The sequence below is a fragment of the Cottoperca gobio genome, unplaced genomic scaffold (genome assembly GCF_900634415.1).
Source record: "Cottoperca gobio unplaced genomic scaffold, fCotGob3.1 fCotGob3_200arrow_ctg1, whole genome shotgun sequence".
In the NCBI taxonomy this organism is placed as follows: Eukaryota; Metazoa; Chordata; class Actinopteri; order Perciformes; family Bovichtidae; genus Cottoperca; species Cottoperca gobio.
The window spans coordinates 647619-671701 of NW_021166839.1; the positions used below are offsets into that span (position 1 = coordinate 647619).

Consider the following 24083-nt stretch of genomic DNA (forward strand, 5'->3'; position numbering starts at 1 on the left):
AGTCCGACTTACTGCCGAGTATCCGGACACAACTCTCGCATTGGGCGTACAGGGATTGGATGGCCCTCAGAAGTGACCCCTTCACCCCATACTCCCGCAGCACCTCCCACAGTATCACCCGGGGGACCCGGTCATACGCCTTCTCCAGATCCACAAAACACATGTAGACCGGATGGGTGTACTCCCAGGCTCCCTCTAGGATCCTTGCAAGAGTGAAGAGTTGGTCCGTTGTTCCACGACCAGGACGGAATCCGCATTGTTCCTCTTCAATCAGAGGTTCGACTATCGGCCGAACCCTCATTTCCAGTGCCTTGGAGTAGACTTTACCAGGGAGACTGAGAAGTGTGATACCCCTGTAGTTGGCACACACTCTCTGGGCCCCCTTTTTGAATAGGGGAACTACCACCCCGGTCTGCCACCCCCTAGGCACTGTCCCAGACTTCCACGCAATGTTGACGAGGTGTGTCAACCAAGACAGCCCCTCAACACCCAAAGCAGGGTCCCACCCTTGCTGTTCACAGCTTGAATGGTTCCCCACTTTCCCCTGCTGAGGTGCCGGATGGTTTTCCAGACCTGGACAGGGGCTTCCTCCAGACGTTCCCAGTTCACCCGCACTACCGGTTTGGGCTTACGAGGTGTGTCCAGAGTCTTCCCCCACCACTTAATTCAACTCACAACCAGATGGTGATCAGTTGACAGCTCCGCCCCTCTCTTCACCTGAGTGTCCAAAACATGCGGCCTCAGATCAGATGATACGATCACAAAATCGATCATTGACCTTTGGTCTAGGGTGCTCTGGTACCACGTATATTTATGAGCATCCTTATGTTCGAACATGGTGTTTGTTATGGCTATTCCCTGACTAGCACAGAAGTCCAATAACAAACGACCGTTCAGGTTTAGATCAGGGAGACCGTTCCTCCCAATCACGACTCTCCATCGTTTCCTATGTGCGCGTTGAAGTCTCCCAGCAGGACTGCAGAGTCCCCTACTAGAGCCACATGCAGTGCTCCATTCAGGGTCTTCCAAGAAGGCCGTATACTCCGAACTGCTGTTTGGGGCATAAGCACAAACACCCCCCCCATAACCTGAAGGCGTAGAGAGGCGACCCTCTCGTCCACCGGGGTGAACTCCAACGTAGCGGCGCTCAGCCAGGGACTTGGTGTGGTGGTCTACCTATCTATTTTTCCATGTTTGTATGTTATGCTCTGGAGAGAGCTGCTTGCTGGGCCAAACTCCGCCAAAGAGCGTTGACTTTATCCAAACGCACTCAAAATTGAAGTTTTTTTACATGACGTGACCACGTGATGACACGTTCCGCTCGTGTTGTGTTCAAGGACCCTGACCTTGGCCAGGAAAAACAGTCAGTCGGCCGTTTAAAATATTGCTCTAGTTTTTTTTGCTAGTGGATTTTTTTGCGTGCGTTTTACAAATTACTTCGAGGGCCAGATCAAATGGTCTCGCCCGCCGGAGGTTCCCTACCCCTGGAATAAAGGATCAACAATCAGGTCTAAAAGTTCACTATAGTTGTGTAGCCAAGGTTATGATGAGGACTATAAAACAACAACTTTATTCCTTTCTTTCACAATAAAAGCCCTATGCATATACACTGTAACTGTTTACCACTTAATAATAGAGCTTACAGTAGCTCCGGCGGTAACTCTTTACCTCAGACTGCTAGATGCTGGTACTCCGACTGTAGAGAAGTACTTCTCACTGATGTCAGCATATGTTTCGTCTGTAGTGTTTAAACGCTGGATGAACAGTTTGTTCAGAATCAGTTTTGTTAACATCCGTCTATATAAATAAAGTTCATCACTTCATGTCTTCACAGGCGGCAGCAGCAGCTCCGGCTCTTTTCCTTTCTGTGGATGTTTCTCACCACTCGGCCTTTACTGGAACCAGACTCTTCGTTTCCATAACTTTCCACCTTAACTGCCATCAAGTGCTAATTTACTGTCTTTCGCTCCGAGTCTGTTGGTGGTCAAATAACAAGTTCATAATCAGTTTAATGTGTTAAATGAGGACTTTATTGTGATAAATAGGGAGTTTAATAATGAGAGAAATATCAAATTCATTAAGTTATTTTAGGGTTTCTATCTGCAGTTCGCAGGAGTTGGACATTAACAGACTTTAATGTAGACTGAGTTTGTCTTTCTGTTCCTCCATGTGTTGTTATGGAAGATCAAAAAGTGAATGAAAGGTTTGTGATAGAAATAAAAGTACTGAAGGGAAATTAGGAGACACTGAGCTTTTTAGGCCAAAATCTCAGAACAGTCAACATTTTAATGTGACTCAATTTTCATTTAAAAAGTCATAATTAAGATTTAATATCTCACTATTATTAATAAGTAATTTCGAGGTGAAAGTGTTGACTTAGTTCTGAATAAAAAGTAAATTGTTCTAGAGTCCTTAATCAGGATAAAATCGGACTCTCAGTAACGTATTTTGAATACTTAATATTGTGATACTATTTATGTATCAGCTGTATGTTTACGTCATGTTGGATTTTCATCAGTTTTTAGTGATATGTCTTTAACACTTTACACTAAAATATAAACCACCAGGAAAATAAATACATGAACAGTTAGGAGTGATAAAATAAACAACTCAGAATAATGTGCTACTGTATTTCCCGCTGGATATACATTTTTTGATTTTAAGAGTGAAAGGTTGTTAAAGAACATAGAGGGAAAAAGTTGAATCTTTACAAACAAAAGTTATATTATGTTGAGATCAAGTAGTAAATTCATAAAAAGTATTAATATTAAAAATAAAGAACAATTGTGATATTAGTCACTAACGACTTTTAGTTTAAAAAATACAATTAAAATTCGACATTTTATTATGTTATAATAAATTATAATTATAAATTAATTTGAAAATATTACAACTTTCCTTTGAAATGTACTAATATATATGATAAGTATTATTGTTTTTTCTTGACTTTCACAGTGAACTAATATTTTCATATAACAAGTCATATATCAGTTTGAGTTTATAAGCCAAATTTATATCTTTAAATCAATTATTAAGTGAAATATAATGGATACAACAAGAAATAAAATTCAAATAAAACAAAAGTATTCCTAACATTTCATGCTATTTTTTATTTTCCTGGACTGAATGTTTTATCACGCTGATATTGTATGTTTTAATAATTAATATTTTTTACAGATGTTTTTATAGATTTATTTTATGTATTTTTTCAACTTTATTGAGACAGTATTCATGAGCTCAGAGTGTTTCTATCGGTGTGATAGTACAGCGTAAAACAGTGTTTCATTGTGAGCTGTTGTAAACATCCTGGACATTAATCTGAGACTTTAGCACCAGTTTCTGTTTGTCTGTCTGTAACTTTATGTGTTATTAAAGTGTATCATGCAGTATGTCGATTGAAGTAGTGTGGTGATATAAACCTGCTCACTGAGAACTAAAGTATTACATTACAGGTCATTTAGCGGACGCTCTCACCCAGAGCAATTTACAGTAGACTAACTACAGGGCCAGTCTCCCTGGAGAAACTGGGGATTAAGTACATTGCTCAGGGGTACATTGGTGCAGCCCTGGTATTGAACTGGTATTGCCTTCCAAACCACCAGACCACTAGGCTATCACCACCAAAAGTATATTCATATATTAGATTGATAATTACAGAGATCACAAATACACTAATAACTACAGACCATCACAAATATAATAATAACTTGTGGCCCCAGTGGGGAGAGTCGGGCTCAGTTTATGAGCTTACAGTTTATGAGTTTACCACTGGACACCGGACCTCGTCCGACCCGGAATAAAAATGGAGTCAGGTCTATAAAGATGGAGTCAGGTCTGTAAAGATGGAGTCAGGTCTATAAAGATGGAGTCAGGTCTGTAAAGATGGAGTCAGGTCTATAAAGATGGAGTCAGGTCTATATAGATGGAGTCAGGTCTATATAGATGGAGTCAGGTCTGTAAAGATGGAGTCAGGTCTATAAAGATGGAGTCAGGTCTATATAGATGGAGTCAGGTCTGTAAAGATGGAGTCAGGTCTGTAAAGATGGAATCAGTTCTGTAAAGATGGAGTCAGGTCTGTATAAAGATGGAGTCAGGTATATACTTCTGTACTTTATAAATATACTGCTGTACCTTATTATCTGGGGTCCTGTATATTTTAGGATCTCTCAAACAAAAAATATTTTTTTAATGAAATTTGGCTGGTGACTTTGCTCTCTGTGAGACTGGAACATTTAAACTCAATAATTTATTGATTACAGATCTGTTAGCGCTAATAAAAAAAAATTCTGTTCTTTTGTTCTGATCAAAAACTGCCCGTTTATTTTTTACAGTCCAGTCTGTTTTCTGTTAAAACATTAACTTTTTAGCAGGAATTCAGTTATTTATAACTTTGTGTGTAAATGTGAGTCCATCAGATGATCAGATCCACCTCAGGAACTTTACATCCTGTCCAGGTTGAAGATTTCTCGGCTCTCAATAAGGATGAACTCCACAATCTGGTTCTGGTAGATCATGTTGACGGCCATGTTTCCTGCGTCCATCTCGGGCCACATCAGCGTGGGGCCGAAAACGATGCCGATGCCTTGAGAGGACATCAGGTTCTTCCTGGAAAAGGCCAGAACTCTGAAAAACAATTCACACGTTCAATCAGTACTTTTATTGTACTTTGAACTACACACCAACCAACAGTATCATATATATAAAAATACAACAAAGCTATTAAGTTAATTTAGTGTTTAAATCACGTTAATGATCTGTAATCCTTCCTGCGTATGGTGATGCGTTTAATGGAACTACACGGAAGGAACGTATACTTGCGCCATGAAAATAGTCTGAGGAAAAAAGATTTTCACATGAATGTGAATTTATTATTCTGAAAATGTAAGGTATTACTTTTTTTAATTTTCTGTCGATTGACCAATCGCATAATCAACTAATGTTTGATAAATTGTAAGTAATGTGAATAATGTTTTCTTCTGGTTGACTTTCAGATCTTCTTACTCAGGTGTGTTCAGCTGTGTGTCACGCGTACCTGTTCAGGTGTGTCCGGGTGTGTGTAGGCGTAACTGTTCAGGTTCAGGTGTGTTCAGGTGTGTTTAGGCGTAACTGTTCAGGTTCAGGTGTGTGTAGTCGTAACTGTTCAGGTTCAGGTGTGTTTTGGCGTACCCGTGCAGGTGTTTGAAGAGCAGCTTCATGGTGTCCTGGTTAGGTTTGGGCAGCTCCTGGATCAGTTTCTTCACAGCCTGAACTTTATGTTTGGATTCTTTAATCTCTGTTCAGAGAAAAGACAGCAGTAGGAGTTTAATATGTAACATGCATATAGTTTTGCAGTTTAATATGCGTTTAGTATTCTAGTTTAATATGTGTATAGTCTTGTAGCTTTATTTGCATTTAGTATTTAACATGTCAATAATCCAGTTTGAAAGATGTCAACCTCCTTTTAAAGAAAACCTTTCTGCCTGCTTTAAGTCATATTAGACCCATCTCTAAGGTGACATTTTCATCCAAGATTTAGGGTTAGGGTTTAATTCTCCTTGTAGTCAGCCTTTCATACAGTGGACCACTAACTTTTTGTTAGTTTGTGTCCATACATTTGATATTATGGTGTTCCGGAAGAAGCATTTTATTTATACATGCTTCCTTTATTAGCATTACTAGTCAGCCAGGATTTAGAATAACACAGAGATCAAATTAGTGCACTGCCTCAACACTTTACTACTGAATTTGCTTCTTAACAAAGCCTTTTATGTAACATCGTCCCTCTGGATACTCACCTGGTATTTATTTGAATAAATCAAAGACCTATATTGTTTAATCTGCCTTTTAATTCAGGGTAACATTTTGTCTTTGCTGTTTGCTTTTTTTTTTTTTTTTTTCATGTTTTTGGTATTGTTGTTAATGTTTTATCATATTATTATAATTTTTTTTATTAATCGTTTATTTTCATTTCTGTTTTCTCGCTAACTTTGTTTAAAACCGGAGTACAGAACTTTGTAAAAACATGCCACCACAACTCCGGTATACTGCGAAATACAGAGAGCTTTCCCCGGCGTCGATAATCTTAATCAGCATTGTGTGAACTTGTTTGGCTTGAACGTAACAAAGGTTCAGTTATGTGGTGGCTGTTTGATCCCCATCCTCTGCAGTATACATGTCAAAGTGTCCTTGGGCAAGACTTGAATACTGAACCCAAAATTGCTCTGGACCAAACATTCAATCGGTGATTGTGTATTAAAAACGATCGCTTCTTGTAAGGTAGCCTCTGCCACCAGTGTACGAATGTATGGGTGAATGCTGGATTGTGTTGTAAAGCGCTTTTAAATTGATAGATAAGAAAGACTATAAAAGCGCTTTACAAATGCGGTCCATTTACGATATATATTTAAAAGTTTCACACTCCAGTTTTGTTTTGTAAAGCTCTTTGGGCTGTATGCATTAAACAATACATTTATAGCCATTGAATCTAGCTTTAAATAATCCCAAATAAAATGGGATTAGAGACATGAAGTTTTTTGTCAGGTTTGACTCACTGACAGCCTCCACAAACAGCTGGAAGAATCTGAAGGGGAATAGCGGCTCGGGCAGTTCCCGGAAAAACATCTTGAGTGCTCCAGTGACGACGTGGATGTCCTCCCACTGACTGTGGTCCAGGTTCAGGTCCTCCTCTGACAGACCAGAACAATATATTTAATAGTGTTTACATGGGTACAAACTTTAATATCACAATGTATACACTGACAAAAACAACATGGGCTCAGATCCATCTGATTACATTGTTTTACATTTACGTTTTCACATTAAAATTTGAATTTACAAAACTCAAACTAAATACTGTAGTACTATCTGTATTACAGGAGGTAAAATTGAATTTTAAACATTGTTGCTTTCAAAATTAAATAATTCTGTCAAACATCTTAAACTAATTCTCATCAATTAAGTTACAGGGTTAAAATCTGATTTTATTTATGTTGCATCTTCTGTTGGCAGATATACAGTATGTATAAGGCTATTTGCTATGAATGTTTAACGGGTATATTCAGTATGAACATTTTGCAATTTGGTAGATTATCAACATTTCATCATTATCCTGGTGCCGTTTATGCTTCTTGTGTTATTGTGAATTTAAATGTAATTTGTAGGTTTCTGTTAAACTGACCCTGATCGACGATGAAGCGAAGTTTCTGGATTGTGGCAAGATTTCCACTGACTCTGTAGATCCCGTCAACCTCCAGACCTGAAACCATGAAAACAAATATGAAACAAAACACAAACTGGATTTAATAGAATATACTTTATTTTGAACATAAAAAAAAAAAAAAAAAGAAGTACAACAGACTTTCTATAGGCAACATAAATTAACATTTTTTGTACGAAATGGAGAAGGAGGAAGCAACAAGTCCTTCCTTTATTATATACTATATATATATATATATATATATATATATATACATATACACACACACACACACACACACACACACACACACACACATACACACACATGTATATACATGAAACAGCATCCATCCACCCAACTAAACACTATGTTCCTCCTCATCATACATAACAATCAAGAATGTGAAAAAATAAATCCAATAACAACAATATTACTATTTGTGTGCTTTACGTACATATTTTTAAAGAGATCTGATACTAGTCTGATACTTTTACTTTGTTTGATTTCTTCCTCCAGTCTATTCCACACAAAATCAACCCACAATACAGTATATGCACGTACTTGTAAGAATGGTGCGAACACAACATTGTTTAAAATGTAATTTTCCCCTTAATTTAGAACCATAGAAATAGAAAGAGCAAGGACATTCCCATTCAAATCAATGTAGCAGGATGGTCAGAGCTGTTTTATGTGTACCGCAACGGGCTAACTTCTGTATAAACTTCATCATTAACTTCCGTATAAACTTCATTATAAACTTATATAAACTTCTGTACAAACTTCAGTATAAATTTCCGTATTAACCAAATTGCATGAAGTCGCGGACTAAGTGAGGTTTTGTAGTAGCAACCAAAACGATCAGTGGAGTATTAACGTTACGAAGCATGGTGAGCCAGAGTAAATTATAAAATTGACCAACTTAATGCTTGATCCATCCACTCTGGCCATAGGAAAACTGCGACCACACTTTACAACGCCACTGATTTGTGTTGTCACCATTACAAAGAACAACAATCGCCATTTTCTTTTGTACTGGTCACATGACCTCTTCTTCTGTTGTACCGTTGGCTGTTAGCAAACCTACCTCGCTTGTCAATGGCGTCCAAACAGATCTGGACAAACCTCGGCACTGTGGCTCCTTCACGCTCGCAGAGAGTCAACAGATGACAGCCGAAAACTCGATCTGAGACATCAATCATCCATATTGCAAAAGGTTTATGGACTAATCGTTAACGTTACAACAGGTTTAATGACTTCGCAATAACCTAGACATTTTATTGTAGGACGGTTATTTATTTTTATAAAATAACTTCAGCCACCCTCACAACAAACGTCACAAATTCTGTTTGTTTCAGAGATTCCAAAACCAACTTTATATGTCTTGAAACCTCTGTTTGTCCACACTTTATTAAATTCCTAAGAACTTTATTTAAATTTTAGTGGAAAGACGATTTTTTTGATGTCTGAAATGATGCAGTACACATGTATATTTCCCTGAACATCAGAGAGCTTCATGGAGAACAGGATGATACTGTTAGACAGAGATATTTAAAGGGCTTTAACCTTTGATGAGGCCTTTCTCCTGCAGTGTCTTCATGGACGGACGTCTGATGATGAACTTCTTCAGTCGGTTCTTCACTCCATTCTTGTCGGCGCTGTCGGAGGTGCTGTGTTTCAATTTGGAGCTGCCAAACATATCTGCAGAAAAATATCATCATTAAAGCTGAAATAACTGAGTTTTTGTTGTGTCAAACCGTGCACATCCAGCAGTTACAGAGCAACATTAGGATTCATTAGGAATCTCTCTCTTTTAGCTCTGCTTTAGAGAGAGGTGAGAGTCAACCAAAACAGTAATTAAAACCCAAACAGAGTGTTGATATAAAGCCATCTGGTGACAATTCACTAGTAACCCCTTTCACATACAACTAGTCACGTAATACATCAATAATATTAAAATATATGTCATATCCAGTTTAAAGGAGGACTACAACCATCTGTCACAGATAAATAATGTGTTTGTGTGAGTTGCTCACTGATGGAGCGTCTGTGGACCGGGTTGCGTTGCTTGGCGTTGGGGGATGCTGATCCATGTCCAGGTAGTGAGCTATGTCTGGACAGGTACTCTGTGCTGTTTGACCTCCTCAGAGGAAGCTTAGTCTGGAAAGAAAAATAGTTACAACCAGTCACAGGAAGGCTTTTTCTTCATTTCTTCAAACAAATTTAGTTTTTGAGGTTAAACTCCAACAAATCTGTATTGAAGCAGAATATTTAGTTAGATGAAAACATGTTCTATTCTTTTTTCAATAAATATTGACTTTTGGACTTTATAACACTGGAGTTATTGCAAATGTTTGTATCACACAACTGAAACGTTGGGTCAGGGTCCTAAAAATTCCGTCATAATTTATTATTACCCGTCATTTTAAATTCAAATACTAATTCAATATAGTTTTTTCAAATTCAGCAAATATTTCCTCACAGTCCACTGTCCATTCTCTAAATTCCAAATGGGTTGTCCAGAGTGTCTTTTTTTTTTACATTTGTAACTTCTATTGAGGTTTTTCAATGAAGTGTTGAATGTTTATTAATAGGCCTGCAGGCGCATCAGTCAGTGCATGCCTCCCTTTGTGTGTGCACCCGTGGGAGAGCAAACAGTGTTTTGACCGCAGTGAAAATTTACTGGAATCTAATTCTACCAATAGTATAATATTAATAATATTAGTGTAGCCTCATCTTTATCTGACACTGCACAAGTGCTATAAAAATAATCAGTACTCAAGTAGAAAAAAAAAGGAGCTGAAAGACATTCAAATGTCAATTTATAATTTGAATGTCACTGTAATGAATGAAGCTTCCAACTACAGCGTGCTGCAGGAATGAAGTATTTCTGTAGTCCGACCCTGAAGTTAGCAGCAGCACAGTCACATGACTTCACGTCACCAGCAGTAAATAAAGGCGGACTAATGTTTCCCCGTGATGAGGGTTTATTTCACCAATGTCTAAGATGTAATTTTATATGTTTGCATTTTGGACTGTCAGTCAGTTACAAGAAGACATTTGAAGTTTGAACTCAAATGCATTTTTTAAATGATTAATCCAAAAAACAATCAAGAAACTGATTAATATTTGGAGTAATAGCCAGTTTAAAATGTGGTGAGTTCTTACTGAAAAGTCAACGATCTTTCTGATGGCAGCGTACCATTTACTGGCGGTGGAGTAACTGTCAGCCTGAAGGAGGTAATCACTTCCTGTGTTTGTTGTGATCTGCAAAACATGAACATTATGAGTTAGGTCAGGTGTTTGTAAAAATATATAAATTTCAATTAATATAAACAGAAATAGGAATGAAAGTAATGTTTAGGGTTGAAGTCTATATGTTTTCCTTCACTATAATTTGATTACGCCCAGCAGTTAGTGAGGAAATCTCTGGTCACGTACATCTCTAAATGTGATTGGCTCGAAGTGAAAACGTCGTCCCAAAAGCGACTTTTTTCCAAAGCAAAGTACAAAAAAGGTCCACAGTCGATCCAAATAAAGAAGAAAGTCAGACTTGAGTGTATCTGTTTCTATAGTGGGAATACAAGAATACGAGTCCCGTTTTTGTCGGTTCAGCACTTTAAAGGTTTGTATTTGTTTGTTACCTGGAAGACATTTTTCCTGCTTGACTTCTCTGTCGTCCACTCGACAACAGCACCACACAGCTGAACCACATCTGTCTTACTTCCTGTTTTCTGAACACAGAGAGCGTAGGCATGAGGTCAGAAGCCAAATATACAATAACTGCTGTCAAGCATTTTTTATACACTTCAAATGAGATTCCTACATAGGACTCCCTAAAAAACGGTGTATTTCCCTGCCCAGATAGCTGTCTGTATTATGATATCAGTGGAGGATCTATCAAAGTAGAATATCAGTTCACAGGTGTGTGAGAGCAAATATACAAACAACAGAAAAACATGAATAGTATATTCTGCATGCATCAAATAAACTCAGCTCATATTGTATTATTCAGCTGGCTCTGACCCTCAACCTGCAACGCCACGCCCATCTAACCCTAACATATCTAACCCTCTAACCCAGGGGTGGAGAACCCTTTTCCTATCAAGCGCCATTTTATTTTTACAACATCCTTCGAGAGCCGTACTAATTATTGAACTCATAACCTCTGCAAAAAATGTTTTAAGACACAGCCCATTCATTTCTTTTATGCTGTGCAAAAAAGCAACTTTTTTAACCATGTATCTTTCTGTTTTATCAGAAATCAGAAATCCTTTATTAGTCCCACAACGGGGAAATGTATCTTGTCACAGAACAAATGAAGTAAAAAGGCAGTAAACAATAATTAAATAGAATAAAAAAATAATATAAGTACCAAGTGGTTGATAAATAAATAAAGTGAGTATTGCACAAGGCAGTGATAATTGCACAGCAGTGGTGGAACAGTCTGTTCTTGGTGTGGTGGTCTACCTATCTATCTTTCCATGTTTGTATGTTATGCTCTGGAGAGAGCTGCTTGTTGGGCCAAATTCCGCCGAAGAGCGTTAACTTTATCCAAACGCACTCGTCCTTTCAGCTCGTGCAGTTCGGCATGTTTCGTGCAGTAATGACGCTCGAGATTATTTTTTCATAATAATCATCAGCGTCTCATTTAAAATCATGACCGTCTCATTTAAAATTGAAGTTTTTTTACATGACGTGACCACGTGATGACACCATCCGCTCGTGTTGTGTTCAAGGACCCTGACCTTGGCCAGGAAAAACAGTCAGTCGCCCGTTCAAAATATTGCCGTCTAGTTTTTTTTGCTAGTGGATTTTTTTTGCGTGCGTTTTACGAATTACCTCGAGGGCCGGCTCAAATGGTCTCACGGGCCATATACGGTTCCCCACCCCTGCTCTAACCCATCTAACACTAACACATCTAACCCTAATCCTAACCCATCTAACTCTGTGACGCACTGCTCCAGTTCTCTCAAATTTGAAGGCTGATGTTTTTCTGTGTCTTCACAGGTTCAGTGGGATTTAGATCTGGACTCAGTCCAGCATTTTCTTTTCAACCATTCCTGAGTGCTTTTGGTGGGTTTTTGGTCATCGTCTTGCTGGAGGACCCAAGACTTTCAATGGTTTGTAACACTGGGGGGAACGGGTAATGTCCTGATTTCATGCTGCAACACGCAGAATGAAGGCGCCCAGTACCAGCAAAGCAACCCCATAATATCAGATTCAAGACGTTTATTGTCACTCCGGACAAGTACAATTGTGTGAAATGCTTTGGTGAGGGAGAAACATTTCCATATATGTCCTGTGCTTACGGCAGAATTGACAATAACGTAGACTTGATCTTTACCATGTTTGATTGTTGGTTTACTCTGAAGGCTTCATTGTTTTCCTGCAAACACCAAAAAGCTCTAATTCTGTCTCATCTATTCACAGGACATTGTTACCTAACTCTCCTGGGTTCCATACAACCCCTCTCTTCGAGTTAAAGGTTGTTCAGTTTCAATCTGTTTTACAGTTTTCCTCCACAATTCGAACAACCCTTCAATCTTTGGTCCTCTTTTCTCTTGGCGACAGTATCATGGGCCCTAAACTTCTTTAAACATTTAAAACATTGCACAAAGGGTCTCTATGGAGATGGACTTGGCCTGGAGGTTGTCAGAATGAGTACTTTGCTGCAGCCTTGTATTGTCTCACTTCATAAAACAGAAATAAAGTACAGACAAAGACCAGATGAGGTAGATATATTAGAGATAAAGTGTTTTCGCACCAGATTAGCTTCTTGTTGTCTCTCTTTATAAAACAGCAGCTGGTCTGAGGTCAGTACGCTCCACATCAAGGTCCAGTTCTTCCTTTGTTTCTTACCGCTGTCTGAGATCTTAGCCACATTCAGGAGGTCCCCTTTCAGCTCCACCTGAACACAGACATACACACAAAACACACACATGGACACACACATGGACACATACACACAGACACGCATACATTATAAAGAACATAAAGTTAATCAGAAAAATATTCTCTGCGTTTCCTCGACTTTTTGATCTTCTGCACTATAATTCAACTGTGAATTATTTTTGTCCTGATATTTTTGTATGTGATATGAAAGTTACAAAGGTAGAGGTAGAAGAGGGTTTGGTTTATATAAAAGTTCGAAGTAAGAGTAGAGTTTGGGATACATGAAGAGCTAATCAGGGATTATGGCTAAACGTATCCTATGACAACCAGACCTTCAGCTCCCTCCTGAGTTACAGAGACACAGAACCAGCCAGACTCCTTACGAGAAGATGACTATGGACGACAGTCTTAACAAGCTTCAATACCAACCTCTGAGGCCTGCCTGGCCCAATCTTTCTACAGCAAGGCACAATGATGTGCGACCTGTTAGACAGTTTTATGTAAATAAAGACACAGCCTGATGCACAGACCACGATTTCCTCTCTCCTCTATTAATCTGATTTAGTGTTCGTATAAACACATCGCAGGACTCACCAATGGTTCAAAAGTGGCAGCTCCTGCAACGTTCACGTTGTGCTGAGACTGATTCCTGCGATGCCGAGAGATCTGCAAACAGAAACAAATTTAAAATAGTTAAAAACTGAAGTGCACCAGCTGCAGGATGCAGGTTCTTGGTGGCTCCTTACAGGGTTCTGTGGGAGGTCGGACTCCTGCAGCACCATGGACTTGGACTGACTGAGGCGTTCACTGGAGTTCTGGGAGCTCTTCATGCGCATCTGCACGTCTCCCTGCGTTGCTGCGCGGCGCTGTGGAGGCTCCATTAACGCTGGCTTTGCGGCGCTCTGCAGGTTCGTCATTCTGTGGACCAACAAAGAAAAGTGTGAACCTTTCACAATTTATCCAGTGTTATTGCTGTTTATTCATTTCAGTGTGTTCACAAACTCTTCACTCTGACTTTAAAGAACATGATTAACATGACTGGTTATCGTCAAATTAGTGCTGTAAATAATGTGATAGAAAATATTTTACTGCTGAGTTTTTGTGGTTATGTACTAATTCTGCTTGGTATCATTATGCTTCCAGCCAATATCCACAGCCCAACATAGACAGCAGCTCTTCTAATGGACAATAAAGTAATGGGTTAGGGTTTTAATAGGTTATATAGTTAAACCTGACCCTATTGAAACCTTAAACCATGTTACGAACTCCCTCAGTACCATTGAACTAAATGTATCTCACGTTAACCTTATTACCGTCAGAATTTATAATCCTGAGTTGAGGGTTTAAATGTAAAACAATAACAGATCTGGACAGCTAATAAGGTCAGCAGTGGCTCTGGTACTGATGTGATTAAATCATAAAGAACTTGAACTGAGCTAACAGAAGTGGAAAAACTCAAAAGCAAAACATAAGAAATAAAGTTGAATTGTTAAATTGGTAAAGTGTGCTATAAACATTATATTTATTATAAAGACAGGTAGATGAAACAATGTTACGGCCACGGCCTTATTTATCTGCGGCGGATTACTTTGTGGATGCATGCACCTTGTGTCCCTATTTAGGTATGCAGATTTGGATGTGTGACCACCGCCCGCTTGATTGGCTGCGGCGACACCTCCTCCTCCCACCTTGATGAAGACCGGCTGTGATTGGTATGCACCTGTTCCGGCTCTCCAATCCGAGGCGCACGGGAGAGACCGGTGACTACAAATGCCAAGCCAGCTCGACAGTCGGGGCTGCTGGTGTTGTCAGCCATATGCCTTGTACTTGTGTGTGTGGATCTTAGAGTCGGTTGTATCTTAATGTCATCAGTTAAGTTACGTGCTCTGTATCCAATGTGTTGGAATCTCTAGGTGCTTCAGTGCTATTTATGACTTTTGTTTGTATTTGGTATTGATCCAGTTTTCACCCCGAGTTTTGTTTAGAATTTTTTAGGTTGGGGTTTATTGTTCTGTTTGTTTGGCTTTGATGCCTTATTTGCTCGTGTTAAGAGCCCTCCTTTTGTTCTTTGTGGTGTCGTTAAAGGCAATTGTTTGTCGAATTGTCCACCATATTTAATAAATATATCTTATTTTACCATCAACATCTGGTTGTATGTTACTCCCTTTTCCCTCGCCGAGCCGGGTCGTAACAAACAATAACAACAAATGTCTTTAATACATATCTACGTATTTATACTGTACGTACGCATAAATATATATGTATATACACAGTATGTGGTGTATACTTAAAGTAAACACACTTATAACCCACTAAACTGACTTTAAATGTGTATTTTTCAACAACCTTCAGGGTTCAAATGAACTGATATCACTCAAAAGATCACTTTCTGAGAGAGTTATTATATTTTTGTTAGTTAACATTGAGTTGAAGTTGGATCCAGTGAAGTCTGAGGACACTCCTGTTGGGTTCCTGTTTGCAGCTGTGATTGATTCACTTTGGTTTCACAACATTTGTTCTTCTGTCCGTCGTATCAGAAGTCAAGTCAAAGTTTATTATTGCCAAATATCACAAAGCATGCCTGAGAGGGCTGTACGTATAATACAATGAACCACATTAGCAAAAATCACAAAAAACGTAGTGAGAAACTACATACAAAGGGTTACAAACGGAAACTTAGACACACATAATACATACCATAAAGGAAGTAGCAGCATTAGTATAATATACAAAAACAGAAGTGAAAGTTTGCTAACCGTGGTTTAGTGTTTTAAGGTTTTAAGGCAATCAGGAAGGTTGAGGGCTGATGCTAAAAAAAATTATGTTTTAAGTTTACTTCAGAATGAGTGGATTCGGAGGAGACGGCCTGCCATCTGCAAAGTCTGATCTAGCAGAGGGAGCCAATGTAACACTATAAGAACAGGGGTAATATGATAACATTTAATATTCTAGCAGCAGTATTTTGTAGTTTACTAATTTAGTTGAGCCAGAGAAAGGATTTTACAGTAATGAAGCTTAGATGAAAAGGGTTTCAGCAGCATTCATGGAGAGAATGGGACAAATCTTGGCAATGTCTCATAGTAATTTTATTGATTTGTTGTTAAAAGTAGAGTGTAGAAACAAATAGCACACCCAACGTTTCTAATACATGGGCTTTGTGAAAGTGTGGAACTAGCTATGTTACGAGTGAACCATGGCCCCCTGTACTGTTACCTACAGCAATCCATTTAAATCTCTTATTTAAATTAAAAGATTTTGAAATCAGCTCTGGCTTGTGTTGGTAACCTAACAAAGAAATCACAAGTTATATCCTCTAACTTTTAAGATCTTTGGATGAAGTGAAGGTATCCTGTTGCAAAAAAACTAATGGCAGTAATAGACTCTGGATGTTATGGAACATCTTTATCTGGATTATCTGTATGTAATGAGATGGATCTTGTCTAGGTTACGTAAATTAATATTGTAGCTTTTATGTCAACGTAACGAGTCACAGGTTGAAGATAGAGATCGAGATGCTGTGAAGCTCAAAGTGGGCGGCTCGGGCCATTGCCATCTTGGAAGTGACTCCACGTCTAACTCCGGCTAATTAAAAATGATGCATCGTGGGTAGAACTGAGGTGGGACAGAGCAGACTAACTATTCAAAAGGTATACTGGTGTGTCAGCCAGGCGGTGACTAAAAAAACAACGCTCAGTCTTTCATCAGATATTTGAAGCATTACTGTGACGTCAAAATGCCTCAGTTCTGTGGGTTTAGATATTTTTTATATCTGACTGAAAAACCAAGTTATACAACAGCGCAGCTTTCATCACAAAGTTTCAGACAGCTAGAAACTCAAATATTTCCGACCTCCTACGAGAATAAGTGCAATGGACGTGACTCAAAGTCTGAGTTCCTGCTTGTAAACTCGAGCAAATCCATCCCCCTCGACCTCATGAAGATATCTGATGTCACACAACAATGGAAGCACTTTACAAATGCTCGATGATAAACTTTAAAACAATGCTTATTTCACTGAATGAGTGTCAAATAGTAAGGTACAGTGAATAAGTAAAGAAGACTGCCTGCGTTATAAATGTTATTTTCTCCATAATATGCATGTGTTTTTGCGGGAGGCCTAATAATTAATCTGCTCTTTGTTTTACAGAATATGATTTCACAGGGCAAACATTTCCAGATATACATTTTCAGATGAAGGCTGTGATATCAAATTTATTCATATAGCCCAATATCACAAATTATACATTTGTCTCAGTGTGCTTTACAGACTGTGCAGCATATGACACCATCTGTCCTTAGACCCTCTGTCTTTAGACCCTCTGTCCTTAGACCCTCGCATCGCACAAGGAAAAACTTCATAAAAGAAACCAACAATTAAATGGGGAACATGTTAGAAACCTCAGGGAGAGACTGAGGAGGGATCCCTCTCTCAGGATGGACAGATGTGCAATAGATGTCGTGTGTACAGGATAAACAACATAGTACAAATACAACATTTGAAAGAAATTATGTTGTGTTGAAAAAGAGAAAGTATGGATGAATCCAGGAAAATGTCAAAAAGGCTTCCCGGTGTCCAGCAGGACCAGGGCAGCAGGCGCAGCCATGATTCATGATCCTGACGTAAACTTTATCAGTGGCAACCTGCCACATGAGACACAGAAACTCCAGGGTGTATATAATAAGACTATTATTATTATTATTATTATTAAACTTTTCGCAAGTTTTGTCTTTAAGCTTTTTGGCATTATCTGTAGTAATAGGCTAATAATGATATAAAATGTCATAGTTTTGAACACTCCCAACCCCAACGGCTGCACAGCCCCTAAGTCCTCTAAAAACCAGGGGGAAAACTAAAATGAGTGGAAAATGTTGTTAATGAAATGAATGTATAAACCATGAATGTCTCACAGCATTTAGTATGGTATCATTATATAGACTGACTTCCAGCGTCCTCGCGGTCAGACGTGGTTTCTGTTTACATCCGGTCGTCCTGCACCTGAAGCGCTCTGAGATATGAAGTTTGAGACTTTAAGTGTTTAAATTCACACCTCCAACTTTGACACTAACACTAAAGCTTCAGTAACAGGAAACAAAGTGAAAGCCTCCACACGGAAGCAAAAGATCTTATGATCTCCTCACATTATGTGAGCAGCACAAAGTAAATTGTTGGCTATGCCGAAACCTGTTATTCCTACCAGAGGGTGACTTCTGTAAAATAATATAACAATAATTGGAAACAATTAGCCATTAAGAAAAGTTGAAGTGGTTTATGTTCCCTCCATCACGAGTTTAGGCCTACAGAAGAGTAAACCACACTAACAAGTGTTAAAGCCAGTAATGATGTTGAGAAACGACACAAAACCAAACCATTAAGTTATAAATCACAATGAAGCTGACAGATAATTTAATGAGTTCTTACCTTGTCCCCGGCATCTCTGTGTCTGTGATCAGAAGAGACGCACAGAATCTGACTGTTAGAGGAAGTAAGATTCATCACGTGGCTTCTTCAAACTGGCCGTCTCTCAACTGCTGCAACCTCCCCATTTCCTGAAGAAAAAACCTCTAACCTCATTCTCATGAGAGCAGACCTGAACAGGGTACAAACATCAGCAGAGATGGAGCAACTTTCCTACTTGTTGTTTTGGAAACCTGGTTAATGTTCATTTCTGGATGAAGCAGGACATTTGAAGCAAATGTCACTGCTAGTTTTGAACTCACAGAGAATTGTCACCAACTCTGCAGCTTTACGGAGCTTTTTTGCACCTCTTTGATCTCCTAGTTTTACTTTTGCAGTACATTTACTGTCTGGTTCAGTATCAGACCACTATTTTCAACGATTGTGATACAGATGCACACTTAGCAGGACATTTTACAGTCTCAAAATATATGTGTCACTGCTCTCTGGTGGACACGCGTATAACTGTCATGATCCTTGCTTTTAGTTTTTCTGTTTCCTGTTTTACTTTGTAAAAACACTCATCTTGTGTCATGTCTGGTTTTACTTCCTGTCTTTGTGTTTTCCCGCCTGTTTCTAATCAGCCTGCTGCTCTTATGTCTTTGCTGCCTCCTCCAGCTGTGTCCTGTTCTTGTGATTAGTGTCTGTGTATATATAAACCTGTGTTTCACATTGTTCTTGTCACTTCGTTGTCTATGTTTCCTGGTGTGTTCATCGCTGTGTTAATCCTGGTGTTCCCTTGTGTCATCATGGTTTCTCCTAGTTCTTGTATTACCTTAGCCTGTTCCCTCACGTTTGTTGTATACCTGTTTTTTTTATTCAGCTTTGTATCATTAAAAGCTTGCTCTTTGTCATAACAACCTGCCTTCAACCCTTCTTTTTAACCGCACCGTGACAGTAACAAATATTGTTTTTATTTCATGTACTGTGGAAGCTGTTGTGTCATGTTTTAAAAAACTACAAAAACTGCTGTGTAATAAGTCAAACACAATGGTGTGGTTTAATCAACTTAGTAGGATCTAAGGTTTTAGTCTATGTGTATATATGTTGCTTAACATTATAATTAATGTTAAGCGACATATTAACTAAAACAGTCTACTACTACTACTACTACTACTACTACTACTACTGTGAAGTAAGGCAACACCAAACCTTTTGAATTCTATTTTTACTGACTTGAACATGTTTTACTGCCACCTAGTGGACGTACTGTATTGCCACAGTCAACCTAATATGCCTGCTATCAAAAAGTGAGGCAAAAGAAGACTATTTGTTTCAGATGAACAAATGTGAAAGACAACTATTTTCCAGTAAAGCCACCGATGGAGTTCTGATCGTCTGTTTTGTCGTCATAAGCTGTAAAACAGTCAGTTTGCGTTACAATGTCACCCAAAGGATAGGCCCTAAGTCTCGGCGGCGCACAGGGACGTTCAGCTTTGGGACGGCGGAGGGGCTCATGGCAGCACCCGCTGCTCGTTGAGAACAGTAACTGCAGAACGCTACGTGCATTCACGTCAGAGTCTCCAAAACACCAGAAAAAGTCACTAGATTTATCACTAGTAGCTTTTGACATAAAACACTGTGTCCTTCATGCAAGAGTTTTTAAGGTGTATGGACAACATGTCTTAGAGCTTGTGGCAGAGAAGGGAGTATACAATGCGTCTATCTGGGCTTTGCCCCGCCCTTTCAAAGCAGACAAGAGAAGAAAGTGATTAATGACAAATAATTTTTGTTTGTGATTATTATCCAACTGGGTATGTAATTATGCTAGAAATAACACCACAACATTGTATTTTAAGCATTTCTACTATTCTATAGCTTTAAAACCCACAAATTTAGTACACTTTAACCTCTTACAGTGTGGGCGAATTTACCCGAAAATACAGAGAAACGACATATCCAAAGTAAATTGAAAGCTGCTCTTCAACCATTTGCACCATATGCATGATTTTGATCTCATTCAAAAGATAACTCTCTTATTGTTCTTGCAAAACAGTGAATAATCACTCCAAGTGCTTCTGGCACTGAGTAATAGTGCAAATATACTGAATTTGAAGAAAATACACTTACAATTATTTTTGTTGAAAAAGATGCCTGAAGATGGGTATAGCTGGTAGTGGTGAGCTGGAAAACACAATAGAAACATAGTACCAAGTGTTACCAAGTTCAGGTTCAAATTTCAGATAAAAGGGACAAAAACTTAACTTATTAGACAGGTTTTTCTAAGAGTAACACCAGGCGTTCACAAGCTGCGCATTTGGATAATAATATAATATTTATTGATAAAAAGGCCATAAATAACTATTATATACTCAATTATCCCTGCATGTTAAGATGGAGTTTAAAATATTAAATTCATTTGTTTATTCTGTTTATTATTAGAGATACAACAGAGTTTAAAATGAGCATTTACGTGATTTGTATGATTATTAAAGAAAGTCAGGACCAAAAGGTTGAAATATTAAGTTTATTAGCTTTTAGTATTATTTTGGACCGTGTCAAAATGGTAAATGGTCACGAATTGCAGTGTTTTGACTTGCGCTATTAATTATTATTCATGCGCGCTTCCGGTTCATCCGTTCAAAAGGTGGATAAAAAAAGCTGCGCCTTTGTTTGTGTCCACTGCGTTTAAACACGCGCTGTTCTAATGTTCATAACAATTATCCATTTATTATAAGGATGTGTGGTTTGTGGTGTGATAAGGGTTACTGACATTAATGATTCATTTTGATTTATTAAAGATAAAATGTAACGGATAGAAACAATAATTATAAAAATGCTGAAGGAAATATTTCCAGCACAAACATTTGTTCAGTTAGGCAGTGTATCATATGTCTAATATATCCTTTGTTTTCTGTTTGAAGGTTTTCAACCTGATGAAACTCACATGAACTAAGAAATAAATTCAAAATATGAGTTGAGTTGTCCAGGCATCCTCTGTATTCTTCTGAGTCTTTCAAGTTTGGGCAGACATTGACTGAAAACCCACAGTAACTTGACAGTTGAAAACCAGCGGAGCAGCCCGAGCGTGAGGACAAAAGGCTTCAGACGTTCGGAGAAAAGCTGTTGACACAGAGAAGGAAAGCTGTGCATGTCTGTGAGGTCAAAGGGTTAGGGTTAGGGGTTAGGGTTAGGAATAGGGGCTATAAACCACTCCGGGAAGCTCACGCTTGGAATAACTTTTGATAGGAAGATGGTAGACACTTGAAACCAAGCTCCTTCTATAGATTTGTGAGGATTCTGCGTACAACAGTACCATCCCCGACTCTCTAAGGCATTGGGAAGTGGGTGAACTGAAAAAAGTGGAAAGTGAGCTTCCCGTTTTCCTTGACTAGCTTTTGATAGGAAGGTCGGGGAGACTTGGCACCGAGCTTCGTCAGACCATTCATTGCTATTCCGCATCCAATGGTACCACACACAACTCCCCGAGGTTGGGGAGAGGGTGAACTGAAGAAACGTTCAAGGTTTTTCTTGAATAACTTTTGATGGGAAGGTCGTGGAGACTTGGAAGCAAGTTCCACCTCCACATTTGTAAGGAAGACACGTCCAAGGGCACCATCCACATGTCTCTACGGTGTCGGGAAAGTAGTTCATTGACGTTCGTTGACGTTCATTGACCTATTTCGTATTACGTATTTTGGAAGTCCACTTCCAATAATCAACTTAATGGAAGTGGACAGGCATTAGTATATACAGTTCTGTCCACTTCCAATAAGTTTTAATAGAGCTGAGCTTAATGGAAGTGGACAGGCATAAGTATAGATATGTCCACTTCCAATAAGTTTCAATAGAGCTGAGCTTAATAGAAGTGGACAGGCATAAGTATATACAGTTCTGTCCACTTCCTATAAGTTTCAATAGAACTGAGCTTAATGGAAGTGGACAGGCATAAGTATATACAGTTCTGTCCACTTCCAATAAGTTTCAATAGAACTGAGCTTAATGGAAGTGGACAGGCATAAGTATATACAGTTCTGTCCACTTCCAATAAGTTTCAATAGAGCTGAGCTTAATGGAAGTTGCCAAGTTCATTTATGATGCTGTAGCCTGATGTTAATGGCTAGAGCCCTGGCACTGTGGCAGCAGCATCCCTGCTACCAGTACTATATGTGTACCAGCTTTGAGTCAAATCAGAGTAATTGTCATTTTTTATCTTTTTTGGCCTTAACAAAACTTCCAATGTGTGTGTGAGTGTGTGTGTGTGAGAGAGAGTGTGTGACTGAGAGATTTATTGTGTGAGTGAGCACTTTAATTCATAAATGTGATCTAACAAAGGTCAACTATTAACAGTATATGGTGTGCAAAGCTTGGAAGCCACGCCTCCAAAATTTAGTGACATATGATGTGGGCTCATATGACAGGGCTGCCTGTGATGAGTAGCCAGGCGAAGATCCCAGGCGTCTCCGACGTTTCTTCGCAAAGTTATGGGTATTAGGTTTAGAGGGCAGGTTTAGAGATAGAATAGGGCCTATAAATCTCTTTGGGAAGCTCACATTTGGAATAACCTTTGATAGGAAGGGTGTAGACACTTCAAACCAAGCTCCTTCTATATATTTGGGAGGATCCTGAGTCCAACAGTACCATCACCGACTCTCTAAGACTTCGGGAAGTGGGTGAACTGAAAAAAGTGGAAAATGAGCTTCCCGTTCCACCTGCACATTTGTAAGGAAGCTGCGTCCAACAGTACCATCAGCGTGTCAATGCTTAAACACTGTCCAAACATCTTAATACATATATATATATATTACGTTGATTAAATGACTACTTAATGTTCATTTGCGTTATATCCTTCTGATATGGCAGTAATAATTGTTATGAAAATGTGTTGTGTGTGTGCCCAGGAAGTAGTACAAAGCTGACCAATTTCAAATTCAAACATTTATTTCAAAGTAGAACACAACCATCAAATCAAACTTTTTTACACAACCCAATATCACTAATGACAGACGGACAGAGCAGCATGCACGACCAGGACAGCAGGCACGACCAGGGCAGGATTCATGGTCCGAACCTTAACAGTGGCAACCTGCCACATGAGAGACACAGAATGAGTTAGTAACATGCATTTAAGGGACATAAATGCAGAGAGAGAGAGAGAGAGAGATTTAAAAGCTCTTTATTAAAACCACTCCTTTCCAGTTCAGCTCATAGCATTACAAATAGTTAACCAATTCAGCTCATCTCAAAATCATACAGTTACACAAAACAAACACAACAAAAATAAATAATTATAACCTTCCACTAGAAACAAAGAACCAGCTCTCCCTCTTCCTCTGGTAAGCACAACACCCCCTCAACAGCCCAGATGTAATTGAAACCTTCCAAATCATTTGTTAACTTATAGTAAGCATGCTCAACTCTAAGTCGAGCAGCTACCATCCCTGTTAAAACCTGCACTGGATCTGTAGACCCGTCGCCCTTTATCTTATTTCTCCTCGTGATCCAGATTGCAAGTTTAGCCATTCCAGACATAAAATTGAGCAGTGTATGTACAATCTTTTTTGCTGCAGAATACTTTGGACCAAAAATGAATTGTTCAAACGAAAAAATCACACCTAA

At 38.8% G+C, this 24083-nt stretch overlaps 2 protein-coding genes across 3 annotated transcripts in view; one reads left to right on the forward strand and one right to left on the reverse strand.

The window, feature by feature from the left end:
- The window catches only part of LOC115004848 (kinesin heavy chain-like), a 38423-nt gene extending 35034 nt beyond the window's left edge, over positions 1-3389 (forward strand). The window contains 1 exon segment of the mRNA XM_029426553.1: positions 1835-3389. The gene's annotated coding sequence lies outside the window, so the exon portion shown is untranslated.
- Positions 3218-18601, reverse strand: arhgap15 (Rho GTPase activating protein 15). Of its 2 annotated transcripts, none has more exons than XM_029426554.1 (13): positions 18489-18601; positions 13816-13987; positions 13664-13735; positions 12942-13085; positions 10819-10908; positions 10343-10441; positions 9211-9334; positions 8741-8875; positions 8262-8360; positions 7157-7234; positions 6531-6665; positions 5167-5272; positions 3218-4623 (listed from the first exon to the last, which is right to left on the reverse strand). In XM_029426554.1, exons 1-13 carry the CDS (start codon positions 18500-18502, stop codon positions 4440-4442), a joined length of 1452 nt encoding a protein of 483 aa, XP_029282414.1. In that variant the 5' UTR covers positions 18503-18601; the 3' UTR covers positions 3218-4439. The 2 variants fall into 2 exon arrangements, 1 of the variants encoding a protein (XP_029282414.1); XR_003831886.1 differs by having other exon boundaries at positions 4493-4623; positions 5033-5272.
- Positions 18602-24083: the final 5482 nt, after the last annotated feature.